General features: G+C 40.6%; 2 protein-coding genes and 1 long non-coding RNA gene across 3 annotated transcripts; 2 read left to right on the top strand and 1 right to left on the bottom strand.

The window, feature by feature from the left end:
• The first annotated feature begins 492 nt into the window (after positions 1-492).
• On the top strand, positions 493-7862 carry LOC146570424 (folylpolyglutamate synthase, mitochondrial-like). Its single transcript, XM_085278845.1, has 15 exons — positions 493-536; positions 1044-1163; positions 1271-1324; positions 1862-1926; positions 2313-2427; positions 4910-4987; positions 5267-5328; positions 5734-5836; positions 5918-5995; positions 6076-6223; positions 6347-6430; positions 6512-6662; positions 6833-6908; positions 7016-7076; positions 7325-7862. Exons 1-15 carry the CDS (start codon positions 522-524, stop codon positions 7651-7653), a joined length of 1539 nt encoding a protein of 512 aa, XP_085134971.1. The 5' UTR covers positions 493-521; the 3' UTR covers positions 7654-7862.
• Positions 4800-12035, bottom strand: LOC146570423 (uncharacterized). Its single transcript, XR_014892995.1, has 3 exons — positions 11723-12035; positions 6064-6229; positions 4800-5963 (listed from the first exon to the last, which is right to left on the bottom strand). It is a non-coding gene; the product is annotated as an uncharacterized LOC146570423 (long non-coding RNA).
• On the top strand, positions 11999-15940 carry naif1 (nuclear apoptosis inducing factor 1). Its single transcript, XM_085278847.1, has 3 exons — positions 11999-12587; positions 13830-13877; positions 14425-15940. Exons 1-3 carry the CDS (start codon positions 12143-12145, stop codon positions 14988-14990), a joined length of 1059 nt encoding a protein of 352 aa, XP_085134973.1. The 5' UTR covers positions 11999-12142; the 3' UTR covers positions 14991-15940.
• The last annotated feature ends 950 nt before the right edge of the window (positions 15941-16890 follow it).

Here is a 16890-nt window from a genome sequence, read left to right as displayed (position 1 = left end):
TTCAACGCTGTACTGCAAACACAGCTTATCAACATGCACCAAAAGTGCCGTTCAGGATCATCCCAACCTAATTCAAACCCCGAGTTTATGGTGCTATGATAATGCATAAGTGATGTGGGTTTTTTTGCCTCTTTCATCTTTTTGAATGTGAGATGCCTCGCTGATGGATAAACTAATAAATGTATCTATTTGTTATTGTTACCTTCTTTTAACCTCACATCAGTTTGAAGACTCACAATAAAAACTTCCCTCAAATTAATTAAAGCTAAAGTAATGAGCCTGATTTGAAAATATAAAGAGTAAAAATAAAAGGTTGACAAAAAAATAAATCCTCAAGTAGAGATACCTGAAAATATTCTTACATCCTTTTACTACATGCCTTGGGCAAAAATGATGCTTTTCTAAGGTGATAAATATCTGAAAGCTCCAAAGACAGAGGCGGGGTTTTAAAGCGGACGGACAAGTGCATACCTGCTGTAACAGAAACTGACACAACGGTGTCAGACTGAAGCAGAGCCGCCATGGATACAGAAACGGTAAGCTGAGGTTTTCTTCTGTTTTAGTGTTTTATAGCTGCTGTTCTATTATTGTGACTGTGGAGCTGCTGCTTCAAGGCAAAGGCTGGTGCTGTCCAGGGGTTTTTGTTATTGGAGAGGGACACGGCTCTCCAAAAGTCTGAAATCTGTGGGGGAATTCTGCACTGGCAAATATTCTGGAACCTCCAGAGAAGAAAAATCTTGTTTTAAAAAAATATATCATTATTATTATTTTTTTCTTTTTTCACAATTTTTCTTTTTCAACTTGCTGATCATGAAGCATGAATCATTCCTTGGTTCTCTTTTTGGAAAGGTTCCCTTTCCCCTCCTAAAATCTAGTAGGAAAACAGAGACTCTTTCACTTTCTATCACCATTTGATTTACATTTCAATCAGACTGTCCTGACATCCTGATTCTCATCATTTCATGCAGACATTTTTCTGTACAGATGACACATTTTTGTTACTTTTGAACTTTTCTGTCCTTCCTTTTGTACGTTTACCACAGGACACCATCTCCACCCTGAACACGTTGCAGCCCTATGCTACCGCCCTGAAGGAGCTAAAGAGCAAACGTCACCTGCAGCTAAAGACCATGAGAGGCTTCCTGGAACGAGCGGGCCTCACGGTGAGCCAATCAAAGCAGCAGTGACATCAGAGATTACACACAGTTACAGTAATTATCACCTTCAGTCTTAACTGAACTAGATGTCTGTGCTTGTATGCATATGAAAGGTGGATGAACTTGACCGTCTCAATATCATTCATGTGACCGGAACAAAGGGCAAGGTGAGCTGACATTTAGGTGTTCTTTATATCAGAAAGGCCCGTTCTGTGGATTAATTAGAATTAAGTTCAGTTCAATTTGATTTATATAACACCAAATCACACCACAGGGGGCTTTATACTGCAAGGTAAAACCCTACAATAACACAGAGAAACCCCAACAATCAGACAAAACCTCTTTGATGAAGCACTGGGCAACAGTGGGAAGGAAAAACTCCCTTTCAACAGGAAGAAACGTCTGGCAGAACCAGGTTCAGGGAGGAGCTGCCATCTGCCTCAACCGGTTGGGGGTGAGGGGAGGAAGACAGGACAAAGGGCACACATAAGAATGGCCTCATGTTAACACACAGAAATCTCTTCAGAAATCTTCTAAATAAACAAATAAATAAAAATCTCTGAAACAAATAATGTGCTGTGTGAAAATCAGAATATAAAAGCTATGTGAGATGAGTGTGTGGTATATAAGATCCTGGCTTTAATTAAATTATGTATAACACACATTTACATCATGAATCCAGATGATGACTGTTTGTCTTTCAGGGCTCGACGTGTGCGTTCACTGAGCAGATTTTAAGAAATTATGGCTTCCGCACAGGATTTTTCAGGTAAACCATGGTGTTTACTGAATCAGGTGGTTACTGAATCAGGTGGTTACTGCAGTGTTATTGCATAAAAATGTGCTTTGTTTCAGATTTCTGTGCAGTCCTTGGAAAGGTTTAAATAAGCTATAAAACACAAATACACACCCATACTCAGCTATAAAGTCTTTTGTTATTTCTACATTTGAACGTAACAGCTGTCCAGATGTTGGGGTTGTGCTCTTCTCGAGTAGTCTGAACAGTAAAATGGGTTGTTTAGTTTTTGTAATCAGATTACTCTGATATTACTCTGATATTTTGAGCAGTTTGAACATAAACACACACACACAGGAGGAATTAGATGGAGAGACTGACAGGTAATAACAGGCTTCAAATATTCTTCTTGGGTGCAGCTCTCCACATTTGGTCCAAGTCACAGAGAGGATTCGGATCAACGGGCAGCCAATCGGAAAAGAGCTCTTCACCAAATACTTCTGGCAGATATATAGACGGCTCGAGGAAACTAAGGTAGGTGTGAAAAGAGAAAAACAGAAAACTAAAATGCCACTTGACACTGCCCCATCCACTGGACCAGATGTGACACACCCTATGGTGATCTGGTTCTGGTAATAACCTGCCAACCCGAGAACCCAAGTCGTGTCATAGAAATAATATCTCTAAAACTGGGCAAATTGCACCAAACCTTTCTCAATTGAAGAGGGAAATGATGTAAATTAACTTTTGGGGATGAACTGACCTTCTAATGTGGATTCAAAGCTGTTAAAGGTACTTTCTCTAATTACCCTCCACAAATTTTTACCAGAGCTTTGACCACCAGGGGGCAGGCTTGTATCGTTGGGTTTGTTGAAAAGTTTTCAGTCATGTTCTGCTGTTTTGTTTTGTTTTGTGTTTTTTTTTTTTCACTTTTTAATTTGTCTTTACTCCTTTAGGGCAGTGGTTCTAAAACTTTTCACAATGAGTACCACCTCATAAAATATATGGCTCCTGAAGTACCACCCTTATGACCGACATTAAAGTGCAGTAGTATAGGCCTGTTTAACACTACATACAGTTTACACAGACAATTTTATTTCTTATATGAATGCTATTTATTTTAACTGTCATAAATAAGATGTGACGAGTGATAATAATAACCACAACTGTACTGCATTAAAACATGGTGGGATATCCAATCTTTAAGTGATGACCTGATGAACCCTGCTTCTGGGTCCAAACTACTCTGCTTTTATTAAGGCTGTTGTGTTTTTAACATGTTTTAATGCTTTGTATTGTGTTCTTTAATCTGAACAAGCCCCTAAAAAAAGTCAGTGATCACTGTCGGCCTCTCTCGGGTTTTAGCATCACTATTCATTTTAAAGCTCAGTTTTTAAAACCTTACAATGTAACTACAGCCCAGCCCATGCAGCAGTATATTAATGACTAACCTTACATTGCAGTTGTTCTCCTGACTGAAGTTTGGTCCGTTTACAGCATCCTGACATGCGATTGCATTTGTCCCTAACCATCAGGAACCCTCACGTTAACTTTTATCTAGTGGATAAAAGTTAGCGTTCAGCCTCCAGCTTCACTGTGTTCATATTATGCTAACCATAGCTGTGTAGCTAGCTACCACGTAGCACATCATTATATACCAGCTAGCCCAACTTCAGTAACCCTACAAATGTCACAGCTGTTTAGTTTTCTGTCTTCATTTATGTCGGAAGTGATAGCAAAACTGTACGTTTTAATTTTCGCCGTGTGATGACCCTCCTCCGGGATCCCACCACACAAGGGAAATACACCTCTCTCAAGCTGCTGCTGCTACAGCGCTACTCCCTCTCCAATGCAGGCCGAGAAACTCCTCTCTTTCTCGGACCTTGGTGATGGTACCGCTCTCAAGCTCATGGAGAGCACGCTGTCCTTGCTAGGAATGGATGACAGCGGATTCCTCTTCACTCACGTCTTCCTCCGACAGATGCCGGTGCTGCTGCGGTCCGCGAAGGATTACCGCTCACTCGCAGAAGAAGCGGATTGCATCCAGGCAGTAGTTCCTGACTCATTGACGGCATCTCCCACACCCCCCCACCAATTCTCCTGGGGGCCTCCGAAAGGCTGCTCTTCATAGAGGACTCACACTCTGGGAGGCGTTTTCTGGTTGACTCCGGCTCCCAGAAGAGCCTCGGGAACTGTCGTGTCGTCTTTGCATACCTCCACAATGGTATATTATTTAATCTTTAAAAAAAAATTGGAGATTTTCCAGGTACCACCAGAGAAAGCCCAAGTACCACTAGTGGTACGCGCACCACAGTTTGAGAATCACTGCTTTAGGGCAATTTCTTCGCGGGGTTTTGTCTTTTCCCAGGCTTGATTTGCCTTTTTTAGTAAAGGTTACAATGACTCTTTCTGCCATCTTGTGGTATAACTTGGTGTTGCTTCAAAGTACAGTTTTGATTTCTTTAACATAATACAGACATGCTTTAGATATGGAAATTAGACCAGCCCCTTCTTCACTTCTGTTACTTCTGGAAGATTTAAAACTATATTCAACTCTGGAATTTAAGATAAGAAACTTTAAATGATGTTAAGATTTACCTAAAAGTGAGCAGGATAGAAAATGTCATCAGAGGGACAGCGTAGGATATATTGGACAAAGGATGATTAAATGGACCTGCCAGGCAGGAGGAGAAGAGGAAGACCACAGGGAAGATTCATGGGTGAAGTGAAGGAGGACATGAAGAGAAAGATGCTGGAATAGAGTGAGATAGAGGCAGATGACCCATTGTGGTGAACCATGAAAAAAATCAGCTGAAAAGAGAAGTAGAAGAAGCCATCACTTTTAATAAATTTGAGACCATATTTGAAAGGTAACATCTTAAAATTAATTCAATTAAAACCCTCAGACTTATGACCTGATGTGATCATTTAGAAAAAATTAGATAAAATATATCATCTTTGGTGTATAAACAAGCAGATTGAAGAGTCATAACTTTTTTCCCCTTAACCTCCTCAGGACGCTCACGGAGGGACGATGCCGACATATTTTGGTATCCTCACCATCTTGGCCTTCCATATCTTCCTTCAGGAGAAGGTACATTGTCAAAAGCAGCCAGAAAATGTTTATATGGAATTTATTCCTGACACATGTTATGTATGCATGTATCTGCCCTACAGGCAGTGGTGCAGTTAACATTAGATTTCAAAAGTTTCTTCAGAAATGAGCCCCTCTGGATGTGTATAAGAAAAGCTTGTGTGTAATTCTCAGAGCTCAGATTTACTTGAACGATAAGTCCTGTTTATTTCACCAACAGATGGTTCTTATTTACTATAAACACTCCTTGAATCTAAATGGCTCTTCCTCTTTGCTCAGGTGGATTTAGCTGTGATTGAAGTTGGTATCGGCGGAGCGTACAACAACACCAACATAATACGGTGAGATGTAAACTTAGCAGAGCATAAGTCTTTGGCATAACATGCAAAATATCACAAACAATGGAAAAGCTTCCGAATCAAAACATAAACTAAAATGGTACCAAGTGGACACATTTAAAAAGCCTTTGTCATAAGAGTCACTGGAGTCTGTCTTCTTACACTTTTTGCTGAAATACAAAATTATTTTTAATGTTCTCAAAATTACGTCTGTTAAAAATTGTTTTTTACACTATTTACATTTCTCATTTATATAGGATCAGATTTTTCTTATTGTTGTGTGGGTGGGGTGGGGGTGTAGTTGATTTTTCCATCTTGCCATCTTGTAGTACTTCTTGCTGTTTATGTCTGCTGCCATGCTCAGTGTACAGCCTCGGTCGTCACTATGACCCCTGTGTGTTTCAACAGGAGGCCGTGGGTGTGTGGCATCTCCTTCCTGGACATAGACCACACTGATATTCTGGGAGACACCATCAAACAGATCGCCTGGCACAAAGCGGGCATCTACAAGGTCTGTTCACATTAGGAGTGAGTAACTGTTTCAGTCTGAATGCGTGATTCTTTTAGTAATGCTGCATTTTTGTGTTTGCAGCCTGGAGTCCCCGCCTTCACCATCAGACAGCCAGAGGATGCCATGCCTGTGCTCGAGGAGCGGGCCAAAGAGATCGGAGTAGGAGTCCACTTTCAGTCACATCACACAGGAAAGTGAAGCTTCAGCTTTCTATAACTCTCTCTAACCTGTTGTTGCAGTGTCCACTGTGGGTGTGTCCACAGCTGGAGGACTACCAGGCAGAATGTGGACCTTTGCACCTGGGCCTTGCAGGGCAGCACCAGCGCTCCAACGCCTCCCTCGCCCTCCAGCTGAGTCACACCTGGCTTCAGATGAGGGGTCTACCAGGTTGGGCTGATGTTTAAACATATATCCAGAAATAAATAAATAAATGATTAGTACAAAATAATGCAAATAATAACTGCAAGCTTTGGTTAGTGTACCTTCAATGTACCTGTCCTCTCTGAACAGATAATAGCTTCCCCTGTAGCACTGTTAACAATGGCGGGATGCTTCAGGCGACTGCGTTCAGTCCCAGCCCCGTGATGGTGAAAGGTGAGTCCCGCAGAGCCAATGAGATAACAACAGGACCCACCCAGGGCCAGCTGATGTAACAGTGAATGCGTTTGCTCTCAGGGTTGGCAGATACCGAGTGGCCCGGCAGGAGCCAGACCCTAAAACATGGAGCGGTCACCTACTTCCTGGATGGAGCTCACACCCTGCACAGCATCCAGGCCTGTTCCGAATGGTTTAGAGAGACTGCAGCTGAGCACGAGAGGAACGCGAGGTGAGCTAAAAAAAAAAAGATGTGCTAGAATTTTTAATTTAAACATTTAGTCCGGTCTCTGTTGTTAACAAAATGGACCAGAGTGTGTGTTCCAATTGTAGGTGGATCTACAGAAATATTTTTACATCAAATGCTATGTGATGTGACACTTTGATGTGTTTGTGTTTCAGTGGCCCTGTGGCCAGAGTTTTGCTGTTCAACGTTACAGGAGAGAGAGACGCAGCTGCTTTCCTTAAACTCCTGGTGGTGAGTAGTTCTTCGAACCTGAATGCATTTGTAGGTATGTTGGCAAGGACGTGACAGTACGTATAGAGTTGAAAACTTTTTTTTTTGCATGTCTTGTTTCTTTGCAGCCGTGCCACTTTGACTTTGCTGTGTTCTGCCCATGCATTGCCGAAGTCAGCACCTCCAGTAGTGAGTTTGCTGAACCTGTTTGCACCTGTACAGATCGTTCTATATAAAATCAGTCTGGACACAGTATCGGTGTCCAGAAGTGTGCAGTTGTAATCTAATGTTATCTGAAGCACATTTTTATAGTTTACTTGTGTGGAGTTTGTGTTGGAGTCTGTGTTTCCAGATGCAGATTATGCAAGAAGAGACGATTTTATCCAGTGAATAATTCTGAGCCAAAAACTTTGAACTTATTCTTTCACCTTCTTCAGTACAGGAGAAGAAGTTTGACATGTCTGTGAAGGAAATGCTGACTCGCTGCTGGGACAATGAGAGGATCTGGCGCCTCCATAACCACCTGGATGACAATGGAGATAATCCATTGCTGATTGAGGACAGGCTTCCTAATTTACCTGAGCACAGAGGGGACACCTTGGTGTTCCCGTGCATCTTCAGCGCCCTCCAGTGGATCACACAAGGCAGGGACTCTGTGCTGGCTGATCAGGCCAAGATGACGCTGCCGATCCACGTCCTCATCACTGGAAGCCTTTACCTGGTGGGAGGAGCTCTCAAACACCTGGACACAGCTTCTTCCAAGTGAACAGAAGTGTTTTTTATTTGCACAACTGGGAGGGATTTGCTTCTAGGTAAGAGGGTTGGGTGTGGTGTTAGTTTTTCTAGACTTATTTTCCTGAATCTGATTATTTTCTCTGTATGGTATGAAGGTAACTTTTGCGTATATTTTTGTAACAGTGGCCAAAACTCAAGTTTCTAAGTGTGACTGGATTGCAAATAAATGATCTTTTAAAATGTAAAGTTTTTGATCACAGACTGGGTAATGTTGCCTTCAACACTTTTCTCTTATTTGCATCACTAAATGCATCGGCTTCCTCGTTGGTTCCAAGTCACAGAGTTTTGCAAGCTGGAGTCTATGGGTCATTTTGACCAGTATTTGATCAGAGTAAACATGAAACTGGACTATATGCTGTGATACACGAATGTAAGATGACATTCTGCTGATCGGCAAACATTTTCATTCACCCATCCAAATGATTGAATTCAGGTGTTCCAATTACTTCCATGACCACAGGTGTATAAATTCAAGCACCAAGGCATGCAGACTGCATGTTCTCTGCAGAGATGAGTCAAGCTTCTCTTTTTGGAAATCCGATGGGTGAACCTGAAATGCTGAGCTGGTTCAAAAAGTGCTTACAGTATGAACGCGAACAGTTAAGAAAGGACAGAGCTTCATCTCCATCAAGGAATTGTACCTCAGCCTCCTATTTGCAAGGTCTTTAAACACTCCACTATACTAGATACCATGCTGTGCCTGTGGTTAACTTCCTGAAATTAGACAATTCTGCTCTACATCTGAACCACAGTGGACACTCAAACACATACTCACATTAAACATTTGTGCAAAACAGTCATATGAATGCTTAGTTCTGAAACTCTTCTTAACTCACTCTAAACTGAACCTCATTAAATATTAAACCCTGTTTGTCGGCAGCGCTGAAGACAGAAAAGTGGAAAAGGACCCCGAGTAACAACTGGGTAACAATGGATCAAATCTGGGTGCTGGGTTACTGGCAAAAATGCACAACACAAACACACATGCTTCCAAAAACACACACACTAGAAAAGAATCTGAAATAATCAACTGATTAAAAAAACAAGTGGTTCAAAAGTACAAAACACTAAAAAACAAATCAACACAGGGAACAAACCTAAAGCAAAAAATGCAATGGGAAAATTAAAAGGTACCAAACAGGTGCAAAAAAAGAAGAAAGAAAACATGTTCCACACATGATGTGGGGTAATACTGAGGTGGTACATTAAAAGTAGTGATGGGGGAAAACAAAAAGGTTGAAGCTTCTAAACCAAAGCAACCACGACAAAACGGCACAATATAAAATAAGGTAAAAGAAAAAACAAAAACAAAACAGAAATCAAGTCCTGAAGGTAAGTCCAAACTTTTCATGTAGTGTAGAAACAAATAGTTTTCTTTACCCTGAGACATAAAAGCAGCTTCAGAGCTCGGCCCTGCACTCTGAAACTAGCTCCACATATCCAGGATCTATTTTCTTGGTCCAGGTTTTCTTATCCTAACATCAGCAGCCACGTGAAGCTCGTCACAAATGGGATAAGTCAACCCAGGGTTTGTTAACCTCGCTGCAAGAGTGCTGACATGAAAGAGATGATGCTGGCAGCATCTGACCAATCAGAAACAAGGACAGAGGCTCATTTTACAAAGGAAACTGTAATACCAGGACCAGAGATGGGCAGTAACGCGTTACTGTAATCTGATTACTTTTTTTCAAGTAACGAGTAAAGTAAGGGATTACTATTGCAAAAACGGTAATTAGATTACCGTTACTTTCCCGTAGGAACGCTGCGTTACTGCGTTACTAAAACCGTGATTTTCTGCGAGAATGTCTCACGACAGTGACGTAAGCGAGTGCGACGTTTGTGACAACAGCTGTGTTCAGATCAACAATGGATCACGTATCGATTGTGGGAGAGAGTATGAGCGTGCAGCGTTTAAAGCGTAGAAGTACTGACCTTACTTTGAGTTTGATTCCATAAAAAGTGACAAAAACATTAGCGTCCATCGTGCGTGGGAAGAAAACTTCTTTTTACAGCGAAAAACCCCTAAACTTCCGAGCAAGCACCGAGTGCGCTACGACGTAATGGGAAACTCACGGAGAAACTCGCGGATTCTTCAACCTACCGCAGTCCTGCTTTACAGGTGAAAATAGAGCAACAGGACCGCTGAGTCTTTGACTTTATTTATTTTCTGCTGTGTTTTACTTGCATCTATTTGAAAGACTGAGTGTAAACACAAAAAATATTTTATTTTATGTGCTGGAATGTGCAGAAAATAGGTTTAAATGTTAAACTAATTTATTCAACTCAGAGAATGTTGCATATAATTAAATTTTTGCTTCATGCATAAAGTTAAAAGATTAAAACTGACTTTTCCATTTGATTACATTATGTATGATGGATTATGTAGAAAAAGTAGAATTGGGCTGAAAGATCTATCGCTTTATCACCTCTTCAGGTTGTAAATCGTGTTTTTAAAAAGTAACTAAGTAACTAAGTAATTAATTACTTTTGAAAATAAGTAATCAGTAAAGTAATGGGATTACTTTTTTGGGGAAGTAATCAGTAATTAGTTACTGATTACTTTTTTCAAGTAACTTGACCAACACTGACCAGGACAGTGTGGGACACTGATTTATTTATTACGACAGTCAAATTTGATGTGTAACAGTGCTACACTGTGGTCAGAGAGGGTATTAAATTCTTACTGAAGAGAATTACCATTGATGATCAGTGGGAAAGATTGAAACAGTTGAAGTGCCTGGAAGTATCCACATGATGAGGGTTCAATCTCTGCATGGGAAGACAGTTATTCAGATGTGTTAACCACTAGACCCACAAACAAAAAACAAACTGTTCCAGTTAAAGTTCCAGCTAATTCTGGTTACTTAACCCCAAATATCTGTTTTTTTTTTTGTCATTTTTCAGCACATCACTAAATCTTTGTGATCTTCTTTCCACCTTAAACACTGAAAATGTTGAGTGTGACCTTGAAGAGCGCAGAGCTGACAGAACTTTTGTTTCCTTCTGGTGGGGAGCTCTATCTTCACCATCTTTTATCCACCATCCCATCCCAATCTACCATTTTTGGTCAATTTGTGTCAGTTTCATGATAATTGTGAAATTATTATTTTTTGCTTCTTGTCTTCCTTTTTTCTTAATGCACCTTGTCTTCTACCTTTTTTTTGTATTTGCACTTTGTTTTCTTGCTTTATTTAGTCTTTTATGCCCCATTGACAGATGGTTTTTCCTTTTGCTTTCAATCACCTTTCTATGTTAGGGTATTGGTGACATAAACATGAAACACAGAGAAACATGGAGCACCAGACTCTGTTAGCTTTTTCCTCCTTTATTCTTATAGGGCAAACTGTTTCTGTTGTGTAGTTGTCATTGCGGTTATCACACATGGAAAACATTCTTTGTTCAAACGCAGATCAAAACAAGGTTGTTGGGTAGCTCATGAACCAGCTCAGTTTTCAGTGGTTTCTTTCAGAGTCTTAAGAACAGATTTTGTTCTGAGGAACAGGAAGCAGAGTCCCATTGAACAGACTGAGTGAACTTAACATGTCAGAGGTGTTTAATAATAATTATTATTATTAAATAATAATATTTAATAATAATAATAATAATAATAATAATAATAATAATAATAATAATAACTGATTGCATTTATATAGCGCTTTTGGAGACCCTCAAAGCACTTTTACAATTCCACTATTCATTCACTCTCACATTCACTCACTGGTGGAGGCAGTTACAGTTGTAGCCACAGCTGCCCTTCTTTTAACAAAGAAGAGATTAAAAAATGTGAGTTTCACCTACAACAATCAGAAGGAAAGAAGGATCCTCTTCCAGAGGGGAGAAAAACCATCATCGAGAAAACGTAACTCTGACCGACCACAAGCAAGACACTTGCCTTTCACTATTAAATCCCTCATTCAAGACACTGAAAATTATTCACGGTGTCATGGTGTCTTGGAAATTTGTAAATAATGAGAGGTTACAATAATTATAATATTGATTATTAGTAGTATTCAGTTTAAAGACGTCTTTAGAATTGTTACCTTTTAGCAGCAGTATTAAAACCATGCTGTTGATGAAGCAGTCATATCCCAGCTGACATGTTCTTCTTACGTTTTCTTTTTTACGCTTTAAACGTTGTTTTCACTCAAGTGTAACTTGGAAAAAAGCGAGATAACGGTAACATTTCTTTTTTTTTAACTTCGTCTTTTTGTTTGGCTTGTTGAGTTGATTGGCTTTTGTTTGGTCCAATAGTAAGAGAGAATGTCGCATTACCGCGAGATCCTCAACCAATGGAAGAGTCTGTGGGCGGGGCTACGTCCTCCATCTAACGTAAGCGTCGTTAGTAGGAAGAAGAAGCCGATTCTGGAAGCCATTACGTTGCGCACATTACCGGAGTAAATCCTACTATTTTTGCGTACAATACGCACAATTACCTGCCGTAAAGACGCTTTTCTGCACTTATGGCATCGGTGGCCAAAAAGAGAAAAATGAATTTCTCGGAGAGGGAGGTGGAAATTATAGTGGAAGAAATAGAGAAACAAAAGCACACACTGGTTAACCACTTCAATGCCGGAGTCACACACATGGCTAAGAATAACGCGTGGATGGACATCCTGAAAAAGGTGAACCAGGTCACCACCTGTCCGCGCGAGCTGCCCGAGGTGAAGAAGAAGTGGTCCGACATGAAGACAGAGGTCCGGCGGAAGGTGGCCCAAGCGCGGGCTGCCATCGAGGGGACGTCCGCGGACTGCACTCCAGTTCCCGTCATCCTCACCGCCATGCAGCAGAGGATCTGTAACCTGCTGGGAGAGGCCACCATCATCAGCCTACCTGCCGGAGACTCGGATGCGGAGATCACCTTACCTGTGACCGTCAACGCCGCCGCAACCGTCACTCTGACGGAGGGTGAGTGCCGCACGGTGAAGTACGGAAAGTGAAGCGTGCCGAAAATAACTGTGCGTGTAACACTGTAAAAAAAAAAATGAAGTGTGAAGTTTAAGTATTTTCTGAAACAACTGAAAACTCAGACAGAAAAAGTGAATGAAAGTGTTATTAAATGTCACAGTAAACATTATAGTTTAGTTACATTTATGTTTATACCTGAACAATAAATGTAAAGTTAAAAATTGGTCTGTAAGTTAAATGTTTACAAGTATGGTTTAATATTGCATTCTAATCCAAAATACTACATGAAATGCAAAATAACTAAAACTACGTAATAACGACACAGGCTTAATATTTTATGTAAGTATGTTTAAATGTATTATTACATGTAAACAAAAAGCTAATAGCTTATTAAATTTACATTTAAAAGTTAATAGGTTAATGAAATATTTTAATTAAATCTGTGAGATCCATACTAAAAAGTAGGAATTACATTCAAACTGCATTCAACCACAAATGTACTAAATTCTAAATATTAAATTTAAATCATTATCTATTATTATAAGATACTTTTAAACATAATATATAGTGTATAATGTATGATTATAAAATCATTTAAATATAAATGCAAAATTTTAAATCTAAATATTAAAGACACAGACTGGATGGGGCGACCGTGGCTCAGGGGGCTGGGAATTGCATCTGTAACCGGAAGGTCGCCGGTTCGATCCCTGGGCTCTCTGTCCTGGTCGTTGTGTCCTTGGGCAAGACACTTTACCCTACTTGCCCACTGGTGTTGGCCAGAGGGGCCGATGGCGTGATATGGCAGCCTCGCTTCTGTCAGTCTGCCCCAGGGCAGCTGTGGCTACAACCGTAGCTGCCTCCACCAGTGTGTGAATGTGAGAGTGAATGAATAGTGGTACTGTAAAGCGCTTTGGGTGCCTTGAAAAGCGCTATATAAATCCAATCCATTATTATGGTAGTTAGCTATTGAAAGCCAAGTGGGCAACATTTGACACCAAAAATTTAAAAATAATGTAGTAAATGTTAAATCCTAATATTACATTTTAATATTTTAATTCAATACTAATTTGGATTATAAATATGAAATCTGATCATATGACTATGATAATAAATTACAAAAATGTAACCCTAAATGTAACATTTAAATTTAGAGTTACATTTTTAAAATAAAAAATACATATTAAAGATTTGCTGATAGTTTCATTGAGGTTTTAGCTTCTTCCTCTGTTTGTCTTTCAGCTCTTCCAGCCGGTGCCGGGACAATCTGTGATGACTCAAAGCTGAATGGTACGTTTCATTTCTTTGCAAATGTTCAAACTTTAGCCGTGACACTTGCAGAGCCATCAGAGTTTCTAATCACAACTCTACTGGACTGTCTGGTGTTGAACTGCTGTGCTTTAAAAGGTGCATTTTGTAATTATCCTACAGATTTAATCACTACCAGGGGTCGACATTTTAACTTTTAGCTCTCTTACCATTGTAAAATTATGATATTATTTTATGCCATGTTATACCCCTAATTAAAGATTGTGAATTATTATGTAGTTTTAGTTTGCATTATTAACACCATTAAATACCATTTTTTCTTTTTGCCTGGTTAAAGGAATAAAGGTTACACTGATTCACTGCGCCATCTTCTGCTGCTTATTGGTATTACATGACAGTACAGCCAAGCCCTAATTCAGCTTCAGTCTATATTTCTTCAGCACAATAGAAAGATGTTTCAGACATGAATTCAGAGCAGTTGTTTCTTCACGTTCTCTGTGAGGCTTTTAATAAACGTCTGAAACTAAATAAATAAATGAAATGAAATGAAACTGATTCCTGCTTCCAGCTGAGACGACGTACCACACTCTGGAGGATGGCGGCGTGGTGGAGTACTGCACCACCACTGAGGGCGACTCTGCCCCGACTGTGGTGGCCGCGGTCGAGGCTCCCATGGAGATGCTGGCCTCGTCTTCCGTTTCCCCACCGCCACCTCAGAGTCATGCCAAACCGCAGGAGCTGAAGAGCCGCATTGCTCTGAACTCCGCCCGCCTGCTGCAGGAGCAGCGAGTCACCAACGTGCACATCCGCCAGATCGCCCAGCACCTGGAGGGCCAGAACGAGCTGCTGCAGATGATGCGGCGCTCCCAGGAGGCGCAGGCCTTTGCCCAGGAGAGGCAAGCTCAGGCACTGGAGGGCACGCAGGCCGCCCTGCTCGCGTTGGTGCAGATGCTCCGACCGGCTCTCAAAGACCTGAGGAAGTTTCTGCAGAGCGGGTCTGAGGCTGCGAACGCCAGCAGCTCTGTGGCGACACCGGCAACTGGAGCAACCATTGATGGAGCGGCAACAGAGGAGCAGAGCAGGCCCAAAACACCTCCGCCTCCTCCTACACAACAGGCTGAGGAGGTGCAATAGACTCTGTGCGTGGTTGTGTGTGTGTGTGTGTGTGTGTGTACGTGTGTGAACCATGATTACACTTATGCCTTATGAAGAACATGTACAGAACCAATGGAGAACTGTTATTTTTATTTTTTGCCACGACTTCATGTTATTTAATACCCTGAATCTGGTTTTCTGATCTTTTTTTATGCAAATATTTCATCAGCCTGATGGAAAATTAACGGGTTGGTTTTTTTAGACCGTGGTGAGCCAGGTTTGTGTGTGAGCTGCACTTTAACCAGCATGTGTTCAGACCGGAATAAAGTGAAAAAGAGGCCAAACTCTTTATTTCCTGTCACATCTCTCCTGTCTCAGGGGCAGATGTTCATGTTAAACATGGTAAAAGACGTCAGTGAGTGAACGAATGATCCCCATGAGTCAAAAGTTTTAAACACTTAGTTTCACACAGTTTTTTCTACTCTTGGATCTGTATCATGTCATAGAGAGCAGGCTTTCTATAAAATACTTGAAACACATCCAAAGTTCCACTCTTCTCTTGGTATCGTCTTCTTGTGCATCTCTAAATTGTTTTCGGAGCTTCCATCCGCTGTGATGCTGTTATGTTCCTCCCGTACTCTGCTCTGCAGTGTGTGATGGATCTTTTCCAGTGTATCCAAATGTTTCAGGGAGGCGATTGTGATGGCGTGCACCACCGTTCATTTCCTCTGATTGTTCACTATCAGATGCCTCAGAGGACTTCACAGCAGACCTCAGCAATGATGATCTCACCCTGGGGATGATTTCATGGTGCAAAACTTGTTGAATGTTCAATAAAATGACGTGCTCTTGAAGGCGTGCCTTCAGGCTGGAAAACTTGATTCTGGGTGTATGATTCGATATATACTAAATAAAGTTAACTATGAAACATAAAGCATGAAAGCCTACTCTAAAAAGCCAACAGTTGGAAAGATGGAGATGGAAATATACAGAGCAGGTTGTTTTTTCTGCTGGCTGTAGTGCTTGCAACCAGCCAGCAGAGGTCAGTGTAAGTCAGAGTTTCATTACAGGTGTGTGAGCACAGCAGTGACGTTTGAGGTCCTGAGAGGGTGAGGGGAAGGAAATCAGTTTGTTAATATCAGTATCAGATTAAATTTCACAAATGAGGACACTTCAGTACTGCAGGGTGTACTGGAGTTTAATTTGATGTTTTCATTTAAAAACCCTTAACAAATCAGTTATTCCTGTAATAAGTATTATTACTTCACAGTTCATCATTTCTACTTCAGGTTGTTTGCTGAACCTCTTTTTCCTTTTCCAGTCATGTGACCTGTCCCTAACAAAGAACGGTATCTAAAAAAGCTCAGTAAAGCGCCTTTCACTATGAGTATTCCTGAGTTCAGAGCAAACATTGGCAATAGCTCCTTGACCCTGTTGGCTGCTGTCACCATAAGATGAGATTCATTGACGTTAGTTGCTGATATTTATCAGTCTTTAATCAATTTTTTTAAGAAGGCATCTTCATTTCCTGAAGCAAAGAGGGCACGAGGCAAACTTATCACCACAGTTTTGTATTTAGTTTAATTAGTTTCTGTGTTAGTCTTAGTATTATTCCATGGAGGGCATATGTCAGAGGGAAGATTTAGGAAAGTTTGTACAGGTATTACAATAAAAACAGTTTTTAAAGCAGTGACTCACAGTCTTGCATCTCAGTAAACACGTCTATCAATGTCTCATCAGGGAAGTTTTTATCAAACTACTGATGTACTAAAACTAACAGTATTTCCTCTGTAGCTCTATTTTATTTCAGATCAGTTAGTTTACATTTTTCAAAAGTGTAGTTTTTATTTTTATTTTAGTCAAAATATTTTTTCACATCTGGTTTTAATAACCTTGCTTATTACATAGCCAGATGGACGATGTTTTCTGCGTTAAATCT

This window comes from Mchenga conophoros, linkage group LG7, assembly GCF_057382185.1.
Source record: "Mchenga conophoros isolate Kocher_MC1m ecotype Shallow Benthic linkage group LG7, M_conophoros_male_GT1.1, whole genome shotgun sequence".
Lineage (NCBI taxonomy): Eukaryota > Metazoa > Chordata > Actinopteri > Cichliformes > Cichlidae > Mchenga > Mchenga conophoros.
Note: the sequence above shows the minus strand (reverse complement) of the source record. Positions and strands in the feature narration are given on the sequence as shown.